We start from the raw sequence: 25,089 nt of genomic DNA, 5'->3' as shown, positions 1-25,089 counted from the left end.
CTGAGAATCGAACCCAGTGTCTCACACATGCTAGGCAAGTGCTCCACCACTGAGCCACAACTCCAGCCCCAGCACTTGCATTTTATTGGTAATAGTGTAAAGAATTGCCATACATTTCTTTTATGAAGACTATGCTTTAGCTTTGTCACTGTTATGAAATAAGTGATTTAATAAATTTCTCTTCTATTATTCAACTAAATAATATGACTTTTGATAACTTAGTGTATTGCATTTAATTAAATGACAGTTGCTCTTTAGCATTGTATTTATTTTTTTCTTACCTTTCTAGGAAGCTGAGAAATAAATTTTGGTTTTGAATTGCAATTATTTTTCTTAACCCTTTTCCTGTCTTCATTTACCATTATTTTAGTTGTAATTTCATTATTTTCTTAAATTAAAACGTTCCCATCCACTTTGAAAGTAGGTCAGTATCAATAATAAATTAACTATGCTCCAGTATTACCTGATAAAGTTTTAGGTCTTATGCTATTGTCCTCCCTGCCTCTTCTCCTTCCCCGATTTTTCCTGTTATTTTCTTCTTTCTCTATAGATTTATCTTAACCATGATTTGAATTATTCATTTATTGGCTTATCCATATAAATTATTTGTTCCAGACATACTTTCTCTTGTCACTCTGTATGCTTTATGGTTCCTCTGAGCTCTGTTTGTTATTTTAATATTAGTTCAAGCTAGACCATTAAGAATTTGCTCTATCCTGAAAGGTTTGTTGAAAAAAGTTTTATAAAGCTTAATTTTAAAATGATTTTTAACTGTATATACCTGTGCTTTCATTATTTAAAGTAGATCATTAAGAGTACATTTCATTAGGAAAATATGTTGAATTCTACAGACTTTTCAAGCATTTAGCAATTTTTTGAATTAAACTGTGATAAACTGATATTATTCCTCTTCATTAAAATGTTATATTGTATAATCAGTTATGTTATACAGATGTAACATTGTATAACATTACTTTATAAAACAAAGTAACATCTCATTTTGCTTACTTTGCTTATCTCACCATATTGCATAACCGCTTTGTGTAACATTACTAATTATAAAATATATTTACATTTGTAAAAGTATTAGAATGATAGTTTTATTTAACTAACCTTATTCATTCATTCATTTACCTTATTCATTTTATTTGTTTTTCCTTATAAATTACCAAATTCATTAATGTGCTAAACTTTTATTGTTAGTGCTTGTTAAGTTTAGCTCAGTTTAATGGGAAAACCCTGCTAAAACCTTTTTTTAAACACCTTCTTTTTTTTTAATGCCTTCATTTTATTTTATTTTTTTTATGTGGTGCTAAGGATCAAACCCAGTGCCTCATGCATGCTAGGCAAGTGCTCTACCACTGAGCCACAACCCCAGCTCCAAAACCATGCTAAAACTTTTAAGTCAGTTGTTTAGTGTCTGTCTGTCCTAGAATCTAAATAAACTCCAGAAGAGGGACATTCTTCCTTAGAGTAATAGCTGTATAGATGTTTTTAAAATAGTCTTAATGTTTGCATCTTTGAATTTATCATTCAGTATAAATCTCATCTGTAAATTCTTACTAATCCTATTTGAAAGATAAAGAGTATTTAGAGATAATCAGCAAGAATAGATAGTACATTATATGTCAAATGAATCATATAAGAAATGTACAAAGTTAGAGAAGGCAAGAATTATAAAATAGGTGGGCTAGTTGTAGAAACCTTCATGAATGTGAAAGGAGCTGCAAGCTGAATCTTCAAAAAGGATAAGACTTAGATGGGAATAGAAGAATGGACTCTGACTTGTGGATGGGCCATTTATGTTATCTATTTTTATGCTGTTTGACCAATGTCATACACATTTTGTTATGACCTACTAATTAAACAGGAAATACAAAATTAAAAACTACATTGAGGTTCCATTTATACTTACAGGATTTGTAAAAATCCCTTCAGCCTTCCTCTTAAATGTTGGTGGGGATATAGAGTGATAGGAACTTTTGAAGTGCATATAGCCTATTTCTTAGCAATTTCATCTCTAAGTATATATGATCTATAGAGTGTTTTCTAGACTTTTATTAATGTGACCCTGTCATGACTCAGTATAGACAAACATGGAATGAAAGTTTCATATAATAGTTGTCCTTACTACACCTAATAAACATTCAAGAAAATTTATATAAAATGTGAATTTCATAATACTTAATAAAGTAATAATTTCAAATTAAACATTACAAAAATATAGGCAAAATTTTAACTTTATGTATAGTGTGCCTATTTTGTATGTTTATTTTTATAGACATCATGTTTTTGCTAAGAATTTGTGCATCTCATTTTGATATTTTCTACTGAATTATATTTCATTTTTTAAAGAAAATGCTGATTTAATGACTGGTTTGACTTAATGACCTATTACTAGATGATAGTTCTGAGTTTGAAAAATACTGCTTGGGAAGAAATCTTACTTATATGTTCCTGGAGATGTTTGAGAGTGTTTATAGCTCTGTTGTTTGTAAAACTTTTTCCCTGGAGTGGAAAACAACTGAAAGATACATTGACAAGAGAGAAATATAGTATATTTATATCATTGAATCAAAATATATACCACAGTAATCAAACTGAAGCTATGTCCATCAATATGGATCAATTTGGGAATATATTTTGAACAAAAATAGTGAGACACAGAATACGTATACTATGATTTAATGTGTATTCAGTTAAAAAAGAAACTATATGTTAAATATGCATATTATGTTTTTAAACTATAAAGAAAAATGAGAGAAAGATAAAAAATAGTTTAAGGATAGGGGTTACCTCTGGAGTGGTGGGATAAGAGGTGTTAGAGGGTAAGACGTCAAAGATAATGGTTGCATTTCTTAGCTGGATACAAAGCTCCTTTTAAAAAATCTTTTTTCTTTATTCTTAACCTACTTGCCACAGATTAATTTTATGTGTGTTTAGTACCTAAACTATTTTAGTAAAAGTAAAATATTAACATTACAGCTTTAAAAAATTAGACATTAGAGCTATCCTTTCTTTATTCCTTAAACTCACCCTCTTTTCATCACATCCCTCAGTCTTACTCTCATATCCATGTCAACCTTAAGTTCTTCTGAGAGGGTTTGATAAAGAATAAATACAGTAGTACAAAATAAATTGATATTTATGGATCAGCATCAATGATAGGTCAGACATGGCATAACTATTAGTTTCTACTGAGCATATTACTTAAAAATAGAAAAAACTTTCTATTTTGATGTGTCCGATTCTTCGTTGACAGATGGAGCTGTTGAGTCTTAATTGGAAGCTTCAAATAAGCACGTCAGGCCAGATAGTGTTTAGTTAGTTGAAAGCATGGATGGGTTGACAGAAGTTGATGAAATCTAGAAAAGATTATCAGAATATGAATTTTGGTTTTAGCATGCTAGTTTGAAGTAGCCACAGGCAATCTCAGTGGAAGTATTTTATTGAAAGTTGCAAATATGAGATTGGTGATTGGAAGAGTCTCGGTTGATGGATTGCTCTTTCATACAGAGTAATACATGGCAAGAGAAGGGGTAAGTTTTCTGAGAGAAAAGCCATATAAAAAAAGATTGATGCCAAGAATTGAGTCATGGTTACAGCCACCAGTTAGGTATCATTTACATATTGCTGGTGAGAAGAATATTTAGCTAAAAATTATGGCAATCTTCTGAGTATTTTGTCTAGAGAGCAAGGTATTTTTAGTACTGAGACAAACTGCTATTCTTAATTCTTTAAATGACTTACATTTTCATGAGGTGTTTTTTGTGTGTGCTTTTTTAAGTTTTCCAAATGATATTCAAATAAGAGAATAGTAATTCTTATTTTACTGATACATACATATTTATTATTAGAATGCTTTACATTTTTTCCCCCCTGTTTTGTACTTGAATACTGAAAGTTTGCTTTCTCGGTGTGGCTTAATATTTAGTGTCCAGGTTTTTTTGTGTTCTTCATCTTAAACTATTAAACAGTTGCCCATTTTACTGAAACTGTTAATTATTTGCCTGTTTTAGTTGAAAATCAACGAGCAGGTCATAAATAAGAATTATGATAGACTTTTTTATGAAAGTTAGTTAATATTATAACATTGTTAAAATTAAAATCCAAACATTTTCTTAGACATACCAGCTCACAAATAATTTATTTATTTTTCTACAGAAAGAATCAGTACTAAAAGAGGAAATAAATGACCTTCTACAACAGAAGATTTCAGTAGATGAAGAATATACTTTCTTGAGGAAAGAATTCAATGACTTGCAGAAGAAATTTAAAGATAAAAGTCAAGAAGATAAGGTGTATTGACTTGAACATAGTTTCATAGGAGTGTTTTTTTTTTTTTTGAAGTCTTGCTTTACCCTTTGTGGCACAGAAAGTGACAAGCTTGGATGAAAAAATTGCCTAAGGCCCTGCTGTACCATACAGTTTTCTCACATGCAAAAACTCAGAGAAAAATGCTTTAAAGCTAAGACTCCAAGCTTTATAACTTTCAGATAAATAGTTAATGATGGAAATGGAGCTAAGAAAGTAGGAGTGTGAATATGTGGCTTCTAGTAATTAGATTCTGATGGGACTGGCATTATTAATTGATAAAACCAGGTCTGGGAGGATATGTCTGTGTGGGTCTCAAAAATAGCTGGGGACAGCATCAAAGGCAGCTTGATCAATTAATGGGCTCTTTGCAAATGTGTACTCATCAAAGCTGTCATCCAGTGAAAAAATATGACCCATCCACCTGCATGAAAAGAGGCCAATAAAAGTACACAGGTGACCTTGGCCATCAAATATAGAAGAAGCTGCTGTGAGGGTGAAACTGCACAGTTTATATTTGCTGATTAGTTCTCACCTTTTTTGTTGTTGTTGTTGTTTATCGGCCCTTGTGGTACTGTTCTACAGGACACTAAGGAATGTGTACAGAATAAAGAAGAGCAAAACAGGCTGGTTATAAAAAATCTGGAGGAGGAAAATGAGAAATTGTGTACTCGCTGCACTGACCTGTTAAATGACCTGGAGAAACTAAGGAACCAAGAAGCACATTGGAAAAAAGAAAAATATGGCATTGATGCAAAAATAAAGGTACACAATGAGAATGGAATACATACTGCAATTTTGGATTTAACTTCATATAGGAAATTTAATACATGTTATTTTCTTTTAAATAACAAGTTATATATTCAAACCCATCAGTGGGGAGTAGCATTAATTTATATTCTTTCACTTAAGACCCATGGCTTTTTAAAAATTGATGTTGCAAAGCAGGAAACTGACTTCAAATAGTTATCCTAAAATGTAGTCATTAAAAAATAAAGGCTATTGCATTTTGAAATAAAATGTGTTTTTAAAAAACATATTCAGAATCATGAGTTTTGACTTTTTAAAAGGAAGGCTTAAATTCATAAATGCAGATAAAATTTATTGTAATATAATTTTACTTTAAAAATAAAGGGTAATGCCTTCCCCAGAAAACCATTAAAAATACTCATAGATGGTTCTAAAATGGTGCTTTATTTATTTAAAGGGGAGTTATTTATAGTAAAATTTTAATAGAATATAAAAGTTAATAATCTTATAAAATTCTTACATTCTTTTGATCAGTATTTTTCAAAATAATGTGTTTTTGGGGCATTCCCTTTGTATTCAGCAGGTTTTTGCTCATTTATTTTCCAATCAAATGTCAGGTTTCTCTTTTACTATATTTTATTTAAAATGGCATAAATAAATAAGGCTACAAAAACATGGTAGTCTTTCTATATGTATATATATGTACATAAAAGGAATATAACCAACACATGTATTTATATATCTATTTAAAAATATGTAATTATAATATGGATATGTATGTGCATATGTGCACATGTGTGCATAAATATTTAAGTTAGGGGAGAAGGATATGTCTGAACGTGTGAATCGATCCTTTGCAGATTTTTAAGGGAACACATTGAGTGTTAGTGCACAATCAGAATGACTGAGCCAGTAAGGAAACTGAATTCTGGTGCATTTGTTTTCTTAATTTTTAAATCAGTTTCTGCTACAATACATCCTTTAAAAAAGTTGTTGGTTTGATAAGAGTAGGTGGTAGTGCCTTGTGTTAATTCACAACTACATGATTATTTAGTGATAATTTTCACTAAATAATATATGTATACATATAGATAACATGTATATAAAATAATATATATATATATGTATATATATGTGTGTGTGTGTGTGTGTGTATACATATCATAGAAATTGGGTTCATTTAGGTAAAAAAATCATAGCTGCATGGAATTTGATTTGCTCCATTTCAGTTCCTGTTGCCCCTCTTTCCCTTCCCTTCTTCCTTCCTTTATTCTCCTACCTCTACTTTACTGATCTTCCTTTGGCTCATTTATTTATTTATTTTTGATAAATTTTTGATTTCTACATATACATAAAGGTGGAATTCCCTGTGGTAAATTTATACAAGCACATAGTGTGATTTTGTAAATTCATTTCTGTATTTCCTTTCCTTCTAGTCCTTGTTAACTCCCTCTCAGTCTCTTTCTTCGACTTCACTGTATTTTTATGGTATTTCTATTCCTCCTCTTCTTTTCCTTATTTTGCTCCAGCTTCCACATACGAGAGAAAACATTTACCCTTGATTTTCAGGGTCTGTCTTATTTCACTTAGCATCATGTTCTCCACCTCTATCCATTTACCAGCAAATACCATAATTTCATTCTTCTTTATGGCAGAGTAAAACTCCATTATGCATACAGACCACATTGTCTTAATCCATTCATCTATTGATGGGCATCTGGGCTGATTACATAATTTGATTATTGTGAATTGTGCTGCTATAAACATTAAAGTGACTGTATCATTGTATTCGCAGAGTTCAGATATTTTGGATAAGTACCAAGGAGTGGGATAGCTGGGTCATATGGTGATTCCATTTCTAGTTTTTTGAGGAATTGCCATCTGGTTTCCCAGAGTAGTTGTACTAATTTGTAGTCCCAAGAAAAATGTATGAGTATACCTTTATCCCCACAGTCTCACCAGTATTTACTATTATTTGTATTCTTGGTAATTTCCATTCTCACTAGAGTAATATGAAGTATTAGTGTAATTTTGATTTGCATTTCCCTAAATGATAGAGATGTTGAGCATTTTTTTCATGTATTTGTTGACCATTGTGTTTTTTCTTTTAATAAATGTCTGTTTAGTTCTTTAATATTTTTTAAAAATATTTATCTTTTATTTGTACACAATACATTTATTTTGTTTATTTATTTTTATGTGGTGCTGAGAATCAAACCCTGGGCCTTGCACATGCTAGGTGAGCACTGTACCACTGAGCCACAACCCTAGCCCCTAGCCAATATATTAATTGGATTTTTTGGGCTTTTTGATGTTTAGTTTTTTGAGTTTTTTTATATATTAATATTATGTATACTATATGTATTAATTTCCTGATAGAGGAGTAGCTGACCAAGATTTTCTCCCATTAATGTGGGCTTTCTTAACACTCTTAATCATTTCCTTTTTTGCAGAAGCTTTTGAGTTTGATGGCATCCCACTTATTGATTATTGAACTTATTTCTTGAGCTTTTGGGGTCTTGTTAAGAGAGTTGGTACCTGTACCAATATGTTGGTGGGTTGACTCTATTTTCTTCTAGCACCTGCAATGTTTGTGGTCTAATTCCTAAGTTTTTGATTCATTTTGACTTGACTTTTGTGTGGGGTGAGAGGGATCTGGTTTCATTCTTCTACATATGAATTTTCAGTTTTCCCAGCAGCATTGGTTAAAAAGGCCATCTTTTCTCTGATGTATATTTTTGACACCTTTGTGAACTCACAGATGCTTTTAAGAACATGGATTTGTCCCTATGTTTTCTGTTCTGTCTCATTTGTCTTCACATCTATTTTGATGCCAATGCCATGCAGTTTTTGTTACTATACTTTTGTAGTATAATTTCAAATCAGGTATTGTGATGCCTTCTGCATTGCTCTTCTTGTTCAGGATCACTTTGGCTATTATGGGTTTCTTAATCTTCCAAATGAATGAACTATTTTTTTCCTAGTTCTGTGAAGAATGTCACGGGTATTTTGATAGGAATTGCATTGAATCTCTATAACACTTTTGGTAATATGGCCATTTTGACAATATTAATTCTGCTTATCTAAGAACATGAGAAGTCTTTCCATCTTCTAAGGTTTTCTTCAATTTCTTCTATTTTCTATAATTTTCATTGTAATGATCTTTTACTGAATTGAATAGTTTAACTCTCCGGTATTTTACATTTTACGATTATTGTGAGAGGAGTAATTTTACTATTTCTTTCTCAGCAGAATCATTGTTGGAATATAGGAAAGCTGTTGATTCATGAGTGTTGATAAAAACTTTTCATGATAAAAATAAAATTAAAAAAATCATGAGCATCAAGCCAGCAATAGTACAAAGAAAACTCAAAGACAAACTGCACATAGAGAAACTAAAAAACAATCCAAAGCTCTCAAAAAGGAAGTTCAATAGAAGAATAACCCACTAAATTAGAATCAAGATAGGAAAAAATGGAGCAAAAAACCAAACTGTCAGGAAACCCAAACACATATCCATATTAATGATGAATGTTAATGCTCTCAGCTTCCCAACTAAAAGACAAAGATTAGCAGAATGGATTGAAAAGCAATATTCATCTACGTGCTATTTGTGAGGGACTCATAGGCAAAGACATCAACATGATAACGGTAAAAGTATTAAAAAATATTTCACTCATTTGGACCATAAAAACAGGAAGGAGTAGCTATTCTCATACCTGACAAAGCAGATTCTAGGAAGAATTAATCAAAAGAGACAAAGAAGGCCACTGTATCCCTTTAGCTGTTGAAGGGTATCTTGGTTTGTTCTGTAGCTTGGCTATTGTGAATTTTGCTTCTATAAACATGTGGCTGCATCATTGCAGTATGCTGTAAATCTGGGCATGTACTGTCAAGTACACATAGTGGTTCCATTCATAGCTTTCTCAGAAATTTTCATGTGCTTTCTAGAGGGGTTATACTAATTTTCAGTCCCACAAACAATATATGAGTGCACTTTTCAATGTACATCCTCCCCAATATTTATTGTTATTTGTATTCTTGATAATTGCCATTCTGGATGGAGTAAGATATAATCATAATGTAATTTTAATTTGCAGTTCTAGAATTTTCAGAGATGTTGAAACATTTTTTTTCATATACTTGTTGAACATCTGTATTTCTTCTTTCAATGAGTATCTGTTTTGTTTTTTTTTGCTCATGTGTTGATTTTGTTATTTTTTAAAATATTTTAGTTGTAGATAGACATGACATCTTTATTTATATGGTGCTGAGTATTGAACCCAGTGCCTCACACATGCTAGGCAAGTGCTGTATCACTGAGTCACAATCCCAGCCTTGTTGTTTGTTTTTGATCCTAGGTGTTTTTCATTCTTTATATATTCTGGATATCAACACCTTATCTGAGGAGCAGGTGGCAAAGATTTGCTCCCTTTCTGTGGGCTCTCTCTTCATACTCTTGTTTCCTTTGCTGTGCAGATGCATTTTAGTTTGATGCTATCACACATATTGATTTTTCATTTCGTTTCTTATGCTTTACGTATCTTGTAAGGAAGTTGCTTCCTGTGCTGACGTCTTAGAGGGTTGGGCCTGAATTTTCTTCTAGTTGTTGCAGGGTTTTTGATCTAATTGCTAGGTCTTTGATCTACTTTGAGTTGACTTTTGTACCTGGTGAGGGAAAGAAGTTAAATTTCATTATTCTACATAGGGATTTCCAGTTTTCCCAGCACCTTTTATTAAAAAAAGGCCATCTGTTCTCCAACATTTGCTTTTGGAACATTTATCTAGTATCACATAACTATGTTTATGTGGGTTTGTTTCTGTATCTTATATTTCATTGGTCTTCATGCCTGTTTTGATGTTAGTACCATGCTGTTTTTGTTACCATAGCTCTGTAGTATAATTTGAGGTCCAGTATTGTGATACCTCCTGTTTTGTTTTTTTCAGTAAGGATAGCTTTGGCAATTCTGGGTTTGTTATTTTTCCCAATTAATTTCATAACTGCTTTTTTTAGTTTTGTGAAAAATGTCATTTGAATTTTGATGGGAACTGTATTGAATCTTTTAGCTCCTTTGGTTGTATTGCCATTTTGACAATATTAATTTTGCCTATCCAAGAACATGGGATGTTTTTCCTTCCTCAGAATTCTACTTCAATTTCTTTCTTTGGTTTTCTGTAGTTTTCTTTGTAGAGGTTTAGCTCTTTTGTTAGATTAATTCTGAAATATTTTATTTTATTTTATTTTATTGAGGTTATTGTGAATGGGAATGTCTTCCTAATTTCTTTTTTGGCAGATTCATTATTTGAGTATAGGAGTATGATTGATTTATGAGTGTTGATCCTGTATTATGTTATTTTGCTGAATCCATTTATGAACTCTAGAATTCTTATTGTGGAGTTTTTGGGGTCTTCTAAATATAAGATCATGTTGTCAGCAAACAGATAATTTGAGCCCTTTTTTCTTATTTGTATCCCTTCCATTTCCTTCTGTTGCCTGATTGCTCTGGCTAGAGTTTCTAGGACTATGTTGAATAGAAGGAGTTGAAAGTGGGCATCCTAGTCTTGTTCCTGTTTTTAGGGGAAATGCTTTCAGTTTTCTCCATTCAATACAATGTTAGCCTTGGGTTTGTCACAGATAGCCTTTACAATGTTGAGGTAATATTTTTCTATCTCTATTTTTTTCTAGATTTAACATGAATGGGTGCTGTACTTTATCAAATGCTTTTTGAGATAATAATCATGTCATTCTTATCTTTAAGGCTATTTAGGTGGTATGTTACATTTTTTGATTTCCATATGTTGCATCCCTGGGATGAAACCCCCTTTGTCATGGTGTACTATTTGTAAAATATGGTTTTGTATGTGATTTGGAAGTATTTTATTTAAAATTTTTGCATCTATGTTCCTTAGAGATATTGGCCTGAAGTTTTTTTTCCTTGATGTATCTTTGTCTGGTTTTGGTATCAGGGTGATACTGTCTTCATAAAATTGAGTTTGGCAGTGCTCCCTTCTTTTATATTTTATGGAATAATTTGAGGAATGGTGGTATTAATTTTTCTTTAAAGGTCTGGTAGAACTTGGCTGAGAAATCCATCCAGTCCTGGGCTTTTCTTTGTTGGAAGGCTTTTGATATTTGCTTCAATTTTATTACTTGATATTGATGTGTTTAAATTTTCTATATCTTTATGTTTCCATTTGGATAGATCATATGAGAGGAATTTGTCAATATCTTTAAGATTATCTAGCTTATTGGTGTATACATTTTAAAATAGTTTTTGATGATCCTCTGGATTTCAATAGTGTCTGTGGAGATATTTCCATTTTTTTGCCTCAAATTTTGTTAATTTGAGCCCCTCCCACTTTAATTTGGTAAGTTTGGCTACCAGTGTATCAATCCTTTAATAAAGCTTGTTTATCTCTGTTTAGTTGATCTTTTGTCTTGTTTTTTTTTTTTTTATTCTTAGCCTCATTTCTGATTTTAATTATTTCCTGTCTTCTACTGATTTTGGTGTTTGTTCTTCTTTTTCTGGTTTTGATATATAATGTTAGATTACTTATTTGGTGTCTTTATGTGCTTTTAATGTATGAGCACAGTGCTGTGAACTTAATTTTAATACTGCCTTCATACTGTCTTAGAAATTTTGATACAGTATATCACTCTTCTCACTTAATTCTAAGAATTTTTAAATTTCTTTGCTGGTTTCTTCTATTATCCCTTCATCATTAAATAGCATATTTTTTAGTCTCCAGGTGTTAGAGAAGCTTCTATTTATTATAATTGATTTCTCATTTCATTTTATAATGATCTGATGGAATGCAAGGTATTACCTCTATTTTTTTCTATTTGCTAATATTTTCTTTGTGATCTAAGATATGGTCTATTTTTAGAAAATATTCCATGTACTGCTTAGAAAAAAGTGAATTAATTTATTGATGGATGGAATATAGGTGTCTGTTAGATCCATATTATTAATTGTATTTTTTATTTCTGTAGATTCTTTCCTTAGTTTAGGTTGGATGATCTAACCAGTGGTGAGAGAGGCATGTTAAAGTCACCCTGTATCATTATATTGTGGTCTATTTGATTCTTAATATTGAGAAGGGTTTATTTTATATATATTGGTGCTTGATTGTTTGGAGCATAAATATTTACAATCATTATATCTTGTTGCTGTGTGATTCCCTTAAGCAATATGAAGTGACCTTCTTTGTCTCTTCTGATGCTCTTTTGTTTCCTCTTTTCGTTCAAAGTCTACTTTATCTGAGATGAAAATAGCTACTCCTGGACATTTATAAGTCCCATGTGAATGGTATGTCTTTTCCCCATACTTTTACCTTCAGGCTGTGATGAAAATCTTACAGTCATCCATATTGTTGGGTTTGTTTTTTAATCCAATTTGCCAATCTATGTCTTTTAATTAAAGAGTGTAGTCCATTTACATTTATTGTTATATTGAGAGCTGATTTTTATTTCCTGCCATTTTTGATTTATTTTTAATGCTTAAATTGGACCAGATTGTCCTTTAATTGACTATTCTTAGTGTGTTTCCTTCCAATGCTGGTTTTAATTCTATTTTTTCATTTCCTTTCCATCAAATATTTCATTGAGTATGTTGTGTACTGTCAGCTTTCTAGTTATGAATTCTTTAGCATCTGTTTATCATTGAAGGTTTTTATTTCATCTTTAAACCTGAAGCCTAATTTTTCTGTGTGTAGTATTCTTAGTTGGCATTTATTTTCTTTCAGATTGGTATGTATTATTCCAAGTCCTCATGGCTTTTAGGGTCTGGGTTGAGAAATCAGTTAAAATCCACATTGGTTTACCTCTAAATATGACCAGCTATTTTTGTCTTGCAGCTTTTAGAATTCTGCCCTTATTTTGTATGTTAGGCATTTTCATATAATGTTTCTTAAAGTGGATCTATTCTATTTTTGCATATTTGAAGTCCTGTATGCCTCTTGTATTTGAATTTCTTTTTTTTATTATTTTTTAGTTTTCGGTGGACACAACATCTTTATTTTTATGTGGTGCTGAGGATCAAACTTAGCGCCCCGTGCATGCCAGGCAAGCGCGCTACTGTTTGAGCCACATACCCAGCCCCTTGTATTTGAATTTCCATCTCATTCTTAATGTTTGGAAATTTTTCTGATATTACTTCATTGAAAAGACTGTTTGTCCTTTTACTTTATATTTCACAGCCTTCATCTTCCCAACAATTGTTAAATTTGGCCTTTTAATATTATCCCAGATTTCCAGCATGTTCTGATCATGGACTCTTAATAGCTTTTCTTTATGGGCAATTTTATTTTCAAGATTTTTATACTTTATTTTAGAGGCCTCAAAAATTTATCTTCAAAGTGGCCTAATCCATTGGTGGTGCTTTCCATTGAATTTTTCATTTCCAAGATTTCCGTTTGGTTCTTTTTCAAACCTCTATATTTTTATTGAAGGGATTTTTTTAGTTTTTGTATTTTCTCTTTAATTTCACTTTACATCTTCTTTTAGCTCATAGAACATTTTAAATGTGAACTTTCTAAATTCTTTCTCTAACATTTCCTCCATTGTGATGTCAGTAAAGTCAGTTGTTGATACATATGGTCTGTTTGTGATGGTTTGTTTCTTTGCTTCTTTATATTGTTTGTATTTCTACCCATCTATTGGTATAGATCTCATTTTTTTCTTTTTAGGAAGGGACTACTTTGTGAGTTTCATTCTTTTTGGTGCACAGGGTTGGGCAAATGTCCAGATATCATTTCTTTTAAGCAGTACATGACCTGCTGATCCCAATATCAGCATCCTTTAAGAGATGCTACTGGACCATATTTAGTACAATCACTTCAGAACTAAGCCCGAACTATTCAGCCTATGAGAAACAAACACTGATTGCTGTTTTTCTCCACAGTTCCTCAAATCCAGGTATAAGCTTGTAATAAAATTCTGAAATAGGTAAAAATTAGTTATTAAATTTAGTAAAATTATTATAACCTTAAATGAGGGCTAAAATGTGGGAATAATAAAGATTGGACAAAATAGAGAGGGAACAGAGAGACCAAAAAAAAAAAAAAAAGAAAGAAAGAAAAAGAGAAAAGATATAAAATAATTCATACCAAGGTAGATAGGAGAAATTGATTGATTGTGGGTATTTGAAGTAGCAGCAGATAATGCTGGAGGACTGTTAGGGGCCAAGTGGAACAAGTATAAATTAGAGCTAGGAAAACAAAGATAATAAGACTGATTCCAATTTAATGGTTTAACTTAAATTAAACCATTAGATGAAATACATTTTTAAATGGGTTGAATGTTGACTATTGGGGTAGCAATTATCATTCAAGATAAAGGGTTAATAATATGACAAAGTTGATGTTAGAGTTATTTGTAGTAAACTATGCCAATGTTAAATAAATTCTTGTTGAATCTTGGTTGGAATTCATTGGGGTTTGGAAGTTAAGCAGATGTCCATCAGGCTTTGCTGTGGATCTCTCCTGAGTTACAGGACATAGCAACCAATTCCCTATTTGTTATGAACCTCCCACCAGCTGATTCTGATTCTGGTTTGTCAGCACAGGGACCTCCCACCAGCCGATTCTTATTTGTCAGCACAGGGACCTGCAGTTGACTGCTCAGAGGGTGCAATGTTGTGGGTTGGTTGTTTTAAAAGTATGCAGGAGTTGATGCAGATACTGGATTGTCCCTGTGATTGCTGTAGGTCATCATGTACCTGGTTCCTTTTACAGTATCCTTTTCATTGAGGTAAAGATCCTGGTGATTGTGAGCATAGGAAGGAACTCTGGTTGTGGCTTTTCGTGGTGTGAAAGTATTCCCCCTGCCAACATTGTTCTCTGTAGTACTGTAGAGAAGGAACTCGGGTGGTTCACCTGGACTTTAGTTTCCACTGCTGCAGGTTGTGAATTGCATGTGTTAATTTCCTCTGTTGACTATGTCTGATGAAAGTTCCTGCCAGTTTCCAAAAATGCCCTTTCATTCTCCAGTTGGGATCATGGGTCAGGCTGGGTGCTAGTTAAGACTGGGGCATTCTTTTCCTGTTGCCTAGACTCAGGTAATTTTCCTCCTTAATTGATCTTCCTTTGGTTATCTTTGCAGCTGTCTTCCACTTAAGTTTCCTGGGATATTCAGGGAAATTATCTTACTAGCCTTACATTTGCAGTTATCACTATCCAGGAATTGGGTCTCTATGTCACTGGATATTCAGGCAGATTCCCTCTGGTACAGCCCAGAGATCCTGGGGACAGCCCCTAGCCTTCCCAAGGTGCCTTCCTCCAGTGTCAGTGGTCAAGGCTATTGTGGTCCTGGTGAATCAGCTTTCCTCTGCTGGGATCTAAGCTGCTTTGTTGGTTGTCTTTCTGAGTTGAATGGACACTGCACAGAGATTTCTGCTCTTACCTGGATTGCAGATGCTGAGCCAAACTGCCGCAGTCTGGCTGGGCACAAAATAACTGAGCCACCACAAAGCCTTGTAGATTCAAACAGCAACTCTTTATTCCCAAACTCAAACCGACACTCTACACGCACTCTGGGAAAATACACTCCCTCCACCGGGCTCTGTGTACCAATACTCTCAGAACCCCCGAGAACTCAACAGGAACTCAAGGAGCGGGTGCCTGAGGCAGCAGGATATGCCCTAATCCCAGCAGGATCCGCCCTAAACCTGGAGCCACCCTAATCCCTGAGCAGGGTCACCTTTCAACCCCAAAATGCCATGCGTCATTCCTACTTGGCTATGGCTCTCAGCACCGAACACTGGGTTTGACACATTTCCTGGCACAGGTTCACTCCACCCAACTCCCTTTGTTGGTGGGGAGCTGGGAGGGATTCAGCGATTTGGGGCTAATAGTGGTCCTTCTAGAAATTCTTTCTACCCAGGATCTTAAGGTACCACTGCAAGGGACTTCCTTTTGGTTTAACTTGCAGCTGTCTGGGCATGAGAAGACACATTGTTGATTTGAGAGGGTGACTAGTCTGCCGAGTGTTTCACCAAGTGGCTGACTCAGCTTTGTTTTCTTGATATGCTTTTTAGCTGTTTGCTCTGTTTGAAGGATCCTGCTGTTCCTGTCAAGCTTTAAATTTTGTCTGCCTTTTCAAATGTTTTTAAGTGTATGAGCTTAAGAGTTTTCTGCTCCCCTTTTCTTTGTTACTCCACCACCATTCTCCTACCCTGGTTCAGGTTCCTGGTTAGGGGATTCAGTGCTTATTTTCCACTCTGGTAACCTATCTTCAAGTCTCTCCAGGTCTCAGACTTTGTAGAGTCTTAGAGAATTTATTTTGTCATCCACCTCTCTATTCTACTTTTCCTTTTCTGTCTCCTTTCTGTGTTGTGAGGAGATTGGAACTTGCTGCCTAGCTCCCTTCCTCTATCTGTTTTATTTCCATTTATTTTTAGAGTTAGGTAATAACTAACTTCTGCCATTTTCTTATTTCTTTTTCTTTCTTTTTGCAATTGTGTTTTTGTTCCTCCTTTCCTTTTTGGGTTCATTGTGTGTGTGTGTGTGTGTGTGTATTTTGTTGATATTTTCTTTGTGATTACCATGGGTGTTACATTTACTATCCTAAATGTACTGAAATCTAGTTTGAATTGATACCAGTAGTTTGTAATACCTTATAAAAACCCTGGTCTTTTACAGTTCTTTCCCTACACTTTGTTACTGTTGTCACAGATTACCTCTTTATATATTATCATGTGCTTAGTAATATAGATATATACATGTTAAAAAGTATTTATCTTTGAAATAATGTTCAAAATAAAAATTTGAGTTACAAACAAATAATTGATATTTTATACTCACTATGTATTTACCTTTGCTGAAAATCTTTATTTCTTCATATGGCTTTCAGTTACTGTCTTTTGTATCCTTTCACTTCAATATGAAGAACTTCCATTAGCATGTTTTCTAGGATAGATCTTGTGGTAATGACCTCCCTTACCTATTTGGATTGAGTGGTCTTGGTATCCTTGTGAAAAATAATTTTACCAAATATAAAAGGAATTAATTCTAGACTCTATTCTGTTGGTCAATATATCACATTGTTTTTATTCCTATGGCTTTGTCATATGGTTTGAAATGAAGAAATAGAGTCCTCCAACATTATTATTCTTTTTCAAAATTGTGTTGGGTATTTAGGGTTCCTTAATATTCTGTATGGATATTGATAAAAATTTGTAATTTTCAATGTATAAGTCTTTTACCTCCTTAGTTAGATTTATTTGAAGCATTCTTTTGATTTGATTGAAATCAATTCATTTTCTTAATTTTCTTTTCTGTTATTGTTGGTATGTAGAAATGTAACTAATTTTTGCCATTTGATTTTGTGATCAGCAACTTTCCCAATTTTTTTTTTGATATTACTTTTAACAGTTTTGAATTTCTTTTAATGAATCTTAGGATTTTTTATATGTTGCATCATACAATCTGTGAAAAGAATATTTTTACTGCTTTCTTTCCAATTAGAGTGACTTTTATTTATTTATTTTTCTTGCCTAATTGGCCTGGCTTGCAGGGATATTTTTTGAAACCAATCTTTGAGGTTTCTTCTTACTCCAGGAAGACTCCACTGTTTTTTTTTCCTAGTTCTGTGTGGTAAATTAATTGCCATACAGTGTGTCTTTTTAATGTTACAGAGATATCAATTTCCTCTTTGTTTTTTACCCTCAAATTCAATTATTTTGAGGCACTGTGATTGATATTTAATGTCTCCAAACTCAGTTTCAAGCAAAGTCAGCTTAATAGGAAGGAACTTCTTATATCTTTGTTCTTGTTTCCTGCTTCTACTCCTGGAGGAAATATCTCTACCAACATTTTGGACAGTAGGGTAAGAAAAATGACTCCTTTACTTCAAGTGTTACCTTTAGGAGCAGGGTGCTTATTGGGGTGGTACCTTTCTGTCTTCTTGGCTTTCCTCTTACTATGAGGGACTTCCTACATCTGAGTGATCTGATATGAGTGTGGTTGATGCCAGTGGTCTGGTATTTTTTGTCTACTACTAGGAGAAGATCTTCTGTTCTATGAGTAGTGACTGGTTGGGTAGGAGGTCAGAAACTTAGGGAGGAAGATTATAAATGTAGTAACCTCACTCACCTGTGGAAATGCATTTGTTCTTGGATGTGTTTCTATTAAATAAACTAGAAGTTGGGTGGTTGTGAATAGATCCCGCTTCAAATGTCAGAGATTTCCACTGCTCTTAATGAACATTTTTAAGTTTTCATAAATTGATATTCTTTTATATACTACATGCCCTTAGGACAATTCGCAGTGACTTAAAATATTCGTTTTTCTGAAATTTTTAACAGTTAGCTTTTTTTAGAGAGAGAGAGAGAGAATTTTAATATTTATTTTTTTTTAGTTTTCGGCAGACAACATCTTTGTTTGTATGTGGTGCTGAGGATCGAACCCCGGGCCGCACGCATGCCAGGCAAGCGCGCTACCGCTTGAACCACATCCCCAGCCCCAAGGTTATACATTTTGAAGCTACATCATTTTGGAAGTAGAACCTTCACACATGTGTTTTTTTTTTTAAGTGAAATAAAAGCAATATAACCTTTTTACTTAATCTTAGATGTTTAATGATTTATCTGGTCTGTATGTTCCAAATATTTAAAGAAAGAATCACCCTTTCTGAACAAAATTTTCTTATAATTTTCAAACTTTGGGGGTAGTAGTCAAGATGAAAGGGAGTTGAATAAACGGGATTATTACTTAAAAATCTCATTACTTTTTCCATGAGGAGAAGTGAAGACTTTAAATGTAGGAAAACTAATTTGTAGAGGAGATATCTTTGTATTATGCTAATTTGAATGGTCTGAATTGGAGTGATTCATGACTTGTCAAAACCCCCAAAGTTTTAGTCAAATGTGAATGGGTAGTTGGCGAGAGGCATTTATGTAATTATTAGATATTGTTACTGCTATTGTATTCTTTGGTCCTGAATAATATAAGTGATAATATATAAAGTCTATAGGTTTCACCTTTATTCAGTAGAAAAGTGGTTTTATCTTTCATTAGAGCTGGTTAAAAGAAGTCACTGGGTTGCGAGTGTTGCTGTATTCCTCAAAGGCCTTCTAATTTGTTAGAGGATTATGTTCTACAGTGCTGTTTACTGTGTGGTTTAAACTTGTTCCACAAGACCGAGATGCTGTGGTATTTCTAAATTATTTCAGGTTTACAAAAAGGGGCCGTTTGTTGTAATAGTGGGTTCTGAGAGTTTAAGAGAAAGCATTCTATCAGATATAATCACCTAATTATTCTCTCATGGAAAGTCACCAAAGGAAAATAAAAGCCAGAGATTCACTGGAACTGATGATGGATCTTAAACCAGAAATTAAGTTACCATTCATGCTTAAGAAATATTTCAGAAAACAGGACCTTGAGCAAGACTTACTCATCTAGGTAGCTTTAATCTCCACAGGTAGGTTAGAAACAAGTATTCCTTGGTACTCAGTTTACCTATTTAAAAATGAGACATCTTTAATTCTGTCCACACCCTCTCTGAGTTACAACACTAAAATGTCAAATTTAAAAAAAATCCAAAAGAAAATAAAATCAAAACCAAACAAATAAGTACTGTATTAGGTTGTTACAACAGGAAGAACTGCAATGGAAGTGTCTTCTCAAACTTGGGGAAAGAATGGCATTTTATGGGGAAAAGGCAAAAAATGACAGTGCCTGCTATAAGTTTAGTGAAGTTTGGTTTAGGCTGGTGTTGCAGTAAGTTATTTTTCTTGTGATTAGGCCTTACATCTTACGGAATTGTTGACTGGAAGAAATTTGGAGGAAGTGTGTAACTCTTTTGATATGAGGGAACAGGGCCTAGAGGTATTAGTATAAATCCAGAGAAGATAATGTTACTATTCTCCACATTTAATAAGGATTTATTGGATATATCCATTCATTATGTGTCTGGTATTGAAAAGCAACTAAGAAACAGTATAAAAATTTCAGCTTTTATGGAACTTATATTCTAAACAACAAGTGATCTAAAATAAACACATAAACAACAAAATGGCAAGCTTTGTCATATACTAATATTTGTAATGAAGAGAAATATGGAAATATGGAAGTTGTTTTGGGTCTAGGTCAAAAAGGTTTCAATTTAATCAGAATAGTATTATGGCCTTAATTTAATAGACTAGCTTTCCCCCAAGGATTTAGAAAGACACTTCCATCTTCTATCAAATTTCAGTATACGTTATTTGGTCTGGTTGTGTAGTCTGTTTTATGTTTATTTAGTCTGTATTCTTATTCTTGTTATAGCAATAAATTTGGCAAAGATTTTTAAAAACTTTTATCTAGTGTTCACTTTGTTGATCCTCCTTTAGAAGTTTAGATTTTCTTTGAGTTCATCTTGAGTGGGAATATGTTAATATCCCTTTCTTTCCCCATGGTATTAATTTGTCCCTTTTAGGCAATGTTGAGGTTCCTGGCACTCTAGGGTACTTTTCCATTGTCTGGGGACTCCTTTCCCTCTCTGTTATTTGACATAATTCAGAATAAATCCCGATACAGGTAGCTTTGCCTAGAACCTGTGTGTGGTGGTTTAAAATTTTTCTTCTATGTCTCTAGGACACAGTTACAGAATTTTTTTTAAATTTGTTTTTGAGTGTAAGAACCCTTTCTGTAGTTCCCATTTTTATTTGTAAGTCTGAATTCTTCCATGCCAAACACGTTACTTCATTTAGTCCTTATCACTTCTCAGGGGTTAAACATTGAGCTACCTCTAAAATGTAAGAAGGGCATAGAGAGAAAGGCATTTTCTTAACTCTTGCTATTCCATATGAGGACTAATAGTATAGTTTCTTTTATTTTTTAGTGTTTTAAGCTTTTCTTCTCCCTTAAGAACCACAACTCCCCCACCCAAACAGATCTACCTACATACTTTCCTTCACCCTTCTTCCTTCCTCCCTTTCTTTCTTCCTCCATTTATCTACCTATTTATGTATCTGTCATTGCATTTTTGTGAATAAATGGGAGTTTCTAGTGCTTAACCTAAAGCCTGTTGCTTACTTTTGAAAATAATGATTGGATGGTTTGTCTGTTGGCATACTATATTTAGAAATAAACTTTAAGTTATTCTTCATAACAATGAAATTAATTTATATATTAAAAATCAAGTTTTAAAATTGTTTCAAAATGTAGAAAAGATTTAAGAGAATGATCAGATGGAAATGGTCAAATTTGAAGAAATTCAGGTGAAATTTTACCATAAATCAGGAGAACAACATGGTCTGAGTCTTAAACGTTAGAAAATGATTTTGTTTTCTTTGTTGTCCTATCCTTTTTTCTCTTGAGTATATTTGTGTATATATTTAAAACAAGGAAACAAAAAAATAAGGAGACAACTACCATTTTTTGACTAATTTTTAAATAATTTAAGTTCATTTTTCCTTTAATAAACTTCTTCATTAAATAATATATTATAATTTTAATAACTAAATATTCAGTTTCTCAAGTTTTTGTTTCAAATTCTTAATCTTCATATCAAGAAGGTAAGATACAGTGTTTTCTTTCTGAAGAAAAATCTGACTAGTGTAAGAGTTGTGTTAAGATTTTTAAATTATATTAAAACACTACAAGATTTTCTGTCATTTTGTAGTATAAATATAAAAAATGTTGTTACATTGCATGTTTATTATATTTGATTATAAGTGCTTTAATTTTAGGCCTTTGAAGAAAATTTAATTGAAGCAAAGAAAGAAATTGAAGTATCACAGAGTAAATATAATGCTCTATCAATACAGTTGAATAATAAACAGACTGAACTTCTTCAAAAGGATATGGATATTACCCTGGTCAGGCAAGTATATTCTGTTTTCAATTTAACATTATTGAAATGCCATTAGTCATTTGGTATGATATCATCTATGCTTATTATGAACACCCATAAAAATGACAAAAATACGTCTTCTATAGGTACATGTGTTTCTGCATTGAAAAACTGGAATTATGTACACTAAACTGGGAATAATTTTGTAGGAGAGTAAGTAGGGCTCACAGGATTAAGAAAGCATAGGCAAGGAGTACCCTTACTTCAGTTTTTAAGGACCATGCATTTTTTCATTGTTTATTCAAGTTCCTGGCCATGTGTTAAATGATAATCATTGTTATAATCAACAATAATAAATGAGAAACAGAATTTTTAATTTTTATTTTATCATGTCCTATATAGTTCTACTTCGTGAAATAATCTTTCTACATCAACATTTTTAATTTTTTAGTACCACACATAAAGTGGAAACACTTGAAAAGGTAAACATGCTATACTTGTTTTTTTAAAGTGTTTTGAAACATGTTAATTCTACCTGTTTCTTTACTTCATAATTGCCTTGACTAGAAAATAGTGTCAGACTATAGATCAGGACAGGATTTTTGCTTGGTTAACAGACCATCTCATGACACTGAAGGTTTATTTATAATGTTATATGATAAAGTTAATTGTTTAAATAAAAAGTTTTTATATGAGATGGTGAAAGTGACTACCATTCTGGTATATATTTGGATAGAATTATTCTTTCAATAACTTTAAGTTGTGAATTTTCTTTCATTTTAGTGGGCATTGATAAGAAGGTTAAGTTAGTTAGTGCTGTATGCTGGTACTTTTTATAGTTCCATTCAGTGAAATACAGTTTTGAACATTTAAGTATACTGTTATGTTGTTTATGACATACAAACATGAACTGTGTGCTATATTCAAGACACACAAAGCCAGGATTGTGGAAAAAATGTCCCAGGCACTCCCTTATTTGGTTATGCTTTTTTGATAAACAATGAGGGTGACTTAGTTCTATTTCTATATGGATTGATTTTGGGGGGATTCATAATTATTTATATATTTTATTGAATATTTAATCCATGTTATTCTTTGTATTATGGGATATTGTTGTAAACTGCCTTAAGTACATTTTATTCAAAGTTAAAGTATATAAGTCTATATGCTCATATAATAATTACTTATCTCTAATACATACTGAATATCTAAACATGTTTACTGAGAAGTTGGGTATAAAAATATTAGCCAGTTAAGTTGTCTAAACAAAACTTGGCTTAATAGGTAATGATTTGATAATTGAGGTGAAAATTTTGTTGGAAATTGGTTGTGAATCTGACCAAAAAGTAAGTCTTGATGGTATAGTCCTAATTTTGGTTTAGAAAATGCTTAAGTCAGAATCCTAAAATTGAATTCAGTTGGATTGCTACTTTTCCTAGGCATTTAGCAAAAGCAAGTGTAAATTACCTCTGGAGGATGAACAGAACAATTCGGATCCTAAATTTTATCTATAGTTTTGCAAAATAATGGGTATCAGGTAGTCATAAGTAACAAGTATGCAGTAAGGAAAGAGTAAATATTCAGAGATATAGTAACTAAAAACAAAGGAAAAATTTCGACCTAATTATTTGTCAAAAATATAAATTTATATAGAAAATTTCATTATATATATATTGTTTAAATTAATGAGTTTTGCATGTTTGGTAGATACAAGGTTAGTGTTTAAAATTCAATTGCATTTTTATACTAGCAAAACAATTAGGAAATTAACTTAAAATAATTCAGTTTATAATATATCTAAAAATATGAACAGTAAATATAATTAAAGATGTATATCATCCCTATAAAGAGAACTATAACATTATTGAGAGAAATAGAAGGTCCAGTATCTGTGCAGAGATATACCAAGTTTATGGTTTGGAAGACTCATGATGATGATGATATCTGTTCTCTCCAGATATCAGATTCAGAATAATATCAACCATGGATTATCAAGGACATGATACCATTACCACCCTTAGGCCAGAAGAAAAGAAATTGTTGCCATATTGCACTGAGAAGTAGATTCTTGTGTGAGAGATTAATTCTTTGTCAAATGAATAGCTGGCAGAGGTTCTTTCAGGCTATCTTTTTATTCTGTTTTTTTTTCCTTTACTTGCAGAGGGTTTATAATTTTGATGTAATTCCATTTGTCAATTTTAGCTATTTTCTTAGCTATTGAATTTCTATTCAAGAAATTGTTGCTTATATGTTCTTATATGTTTTCCTCTAGTAGTTTCAGGTTTTAGCATGAGGTCTTTGATCCATTTTGAGATTATTATTATTTTTTATACAGGGAGAGAGAGAGGGATCTAATTTCAATCTTCCACATGTCAGTATCCAGTTTCCTCAGCACTGTTTGTGGGAGACACTGTCTTTTCTTCAACATATGTTTTTGGCTCCTTTGTCAAGAATCAGGTGACTGTAGGTGCATAGGTTTATTCCTGATTTCTCTATTTTATTCCATTGATCTGTGGGTTTATTTTCATGCTAGTACCATACTGTTTTTGTTACAATGGCACTATAGTATATTTTGAGTTTGGAAATTGTGATGCCTCCAGCATTTTTCTTTCTCTCAGAATTGTTTCATTAATTTGGGGTCTTTTATGCTTACATATGGGTTTTAGGATTTTTTTCTATTCCTGGGAAGAATGCTAACGGTATTTTGATGTGGATTGCATATATTCTATAGATTGCTTTTAGTAGTATGGCCATTTTAACAATATTAATTCTTTTAGTCAATGAATATAGAATGTCTTTCTGTCTTCTAGTATATTCTTCACTTTCTTTCCTAAGTGTTTTATGCTTTTCATTGTAAAGGTATTTCACCTCCTTGGTTAAGTTTATTTCTTGGTATTTTCTTTATTTTTGTGAATGACATTGTTCTCCTGAGTTCATTGTTGATGTATAGGAAAGCTACAGATTTTTGTAGATTTATTTTGTATCCTGCTACTTTGCTGTGTTTATGTATCAGTTCTAAGAGACTTTGGCTAATTAGTAAGGATTTTCTAGGCATATAATTTTTTTTTTAGTTAACTTCTACATCACTGTGACCAAAATACCTAACAAGAACAACTTATAGAAAGAGATTCACATTATTAGAAGTCTAAGTCCATAGATAACCATCTCTATTTTTCATGGTTCCAGGTGAGGCTGTTTAGCTCATTCCAGGGTCAGGAAGCAGGGTGGTAGGGATAAGGGGCCACAGGGAA

The 25,089-nt window shown here is 32.5% G+C and overlaps 1 protein-coding gene across 1 annotated transcript in view; it reads left to right on the top strand.

Annotated features, from left to right (window-relative positions):
- Cntln (centlein) overlaps window positions 1-25,089 on the top strand; it is a 311,560-nt gene that overhangs the window by 71,189 nt on the left and 215,282 nt on the right. Inside the window, exons 4-6 of the mRNA XM_048783891.1 lie at window positions 4,165-4,299; window positions 4,900-5,079; window positions 21,735-21,868. Of these exons, the coding sequence (XP_048639848.1) occupies window positions 4,165-4,299; window positions 4,900-5,079; window positions 21,735-21,868 (449 nt within the window). The remainder of the gene's footprint in view (window positions 1-4,164; window positions 4,300-4,899; window positions 5,080-21,734; window positions 21,869-25,089) is intronic.

This window comes from Marmota marmota, unplaced genomic scaffold, assembly GCF_001458135.2.
Source record: "Marmota marmota marmota unplaced genomic scaffold, marMar, whole genome shotgun sequence".
NCBI classification, from domain to species: domain Eukaryota; kingdom Metazoa; phylum Chordata; class Mammalia; order Rodentia; family Sciuridae; genus Marmota; species Marmota marmota.
This window is presented reverse-complemented; position numbering and strand designations above follow the sequence as displayed.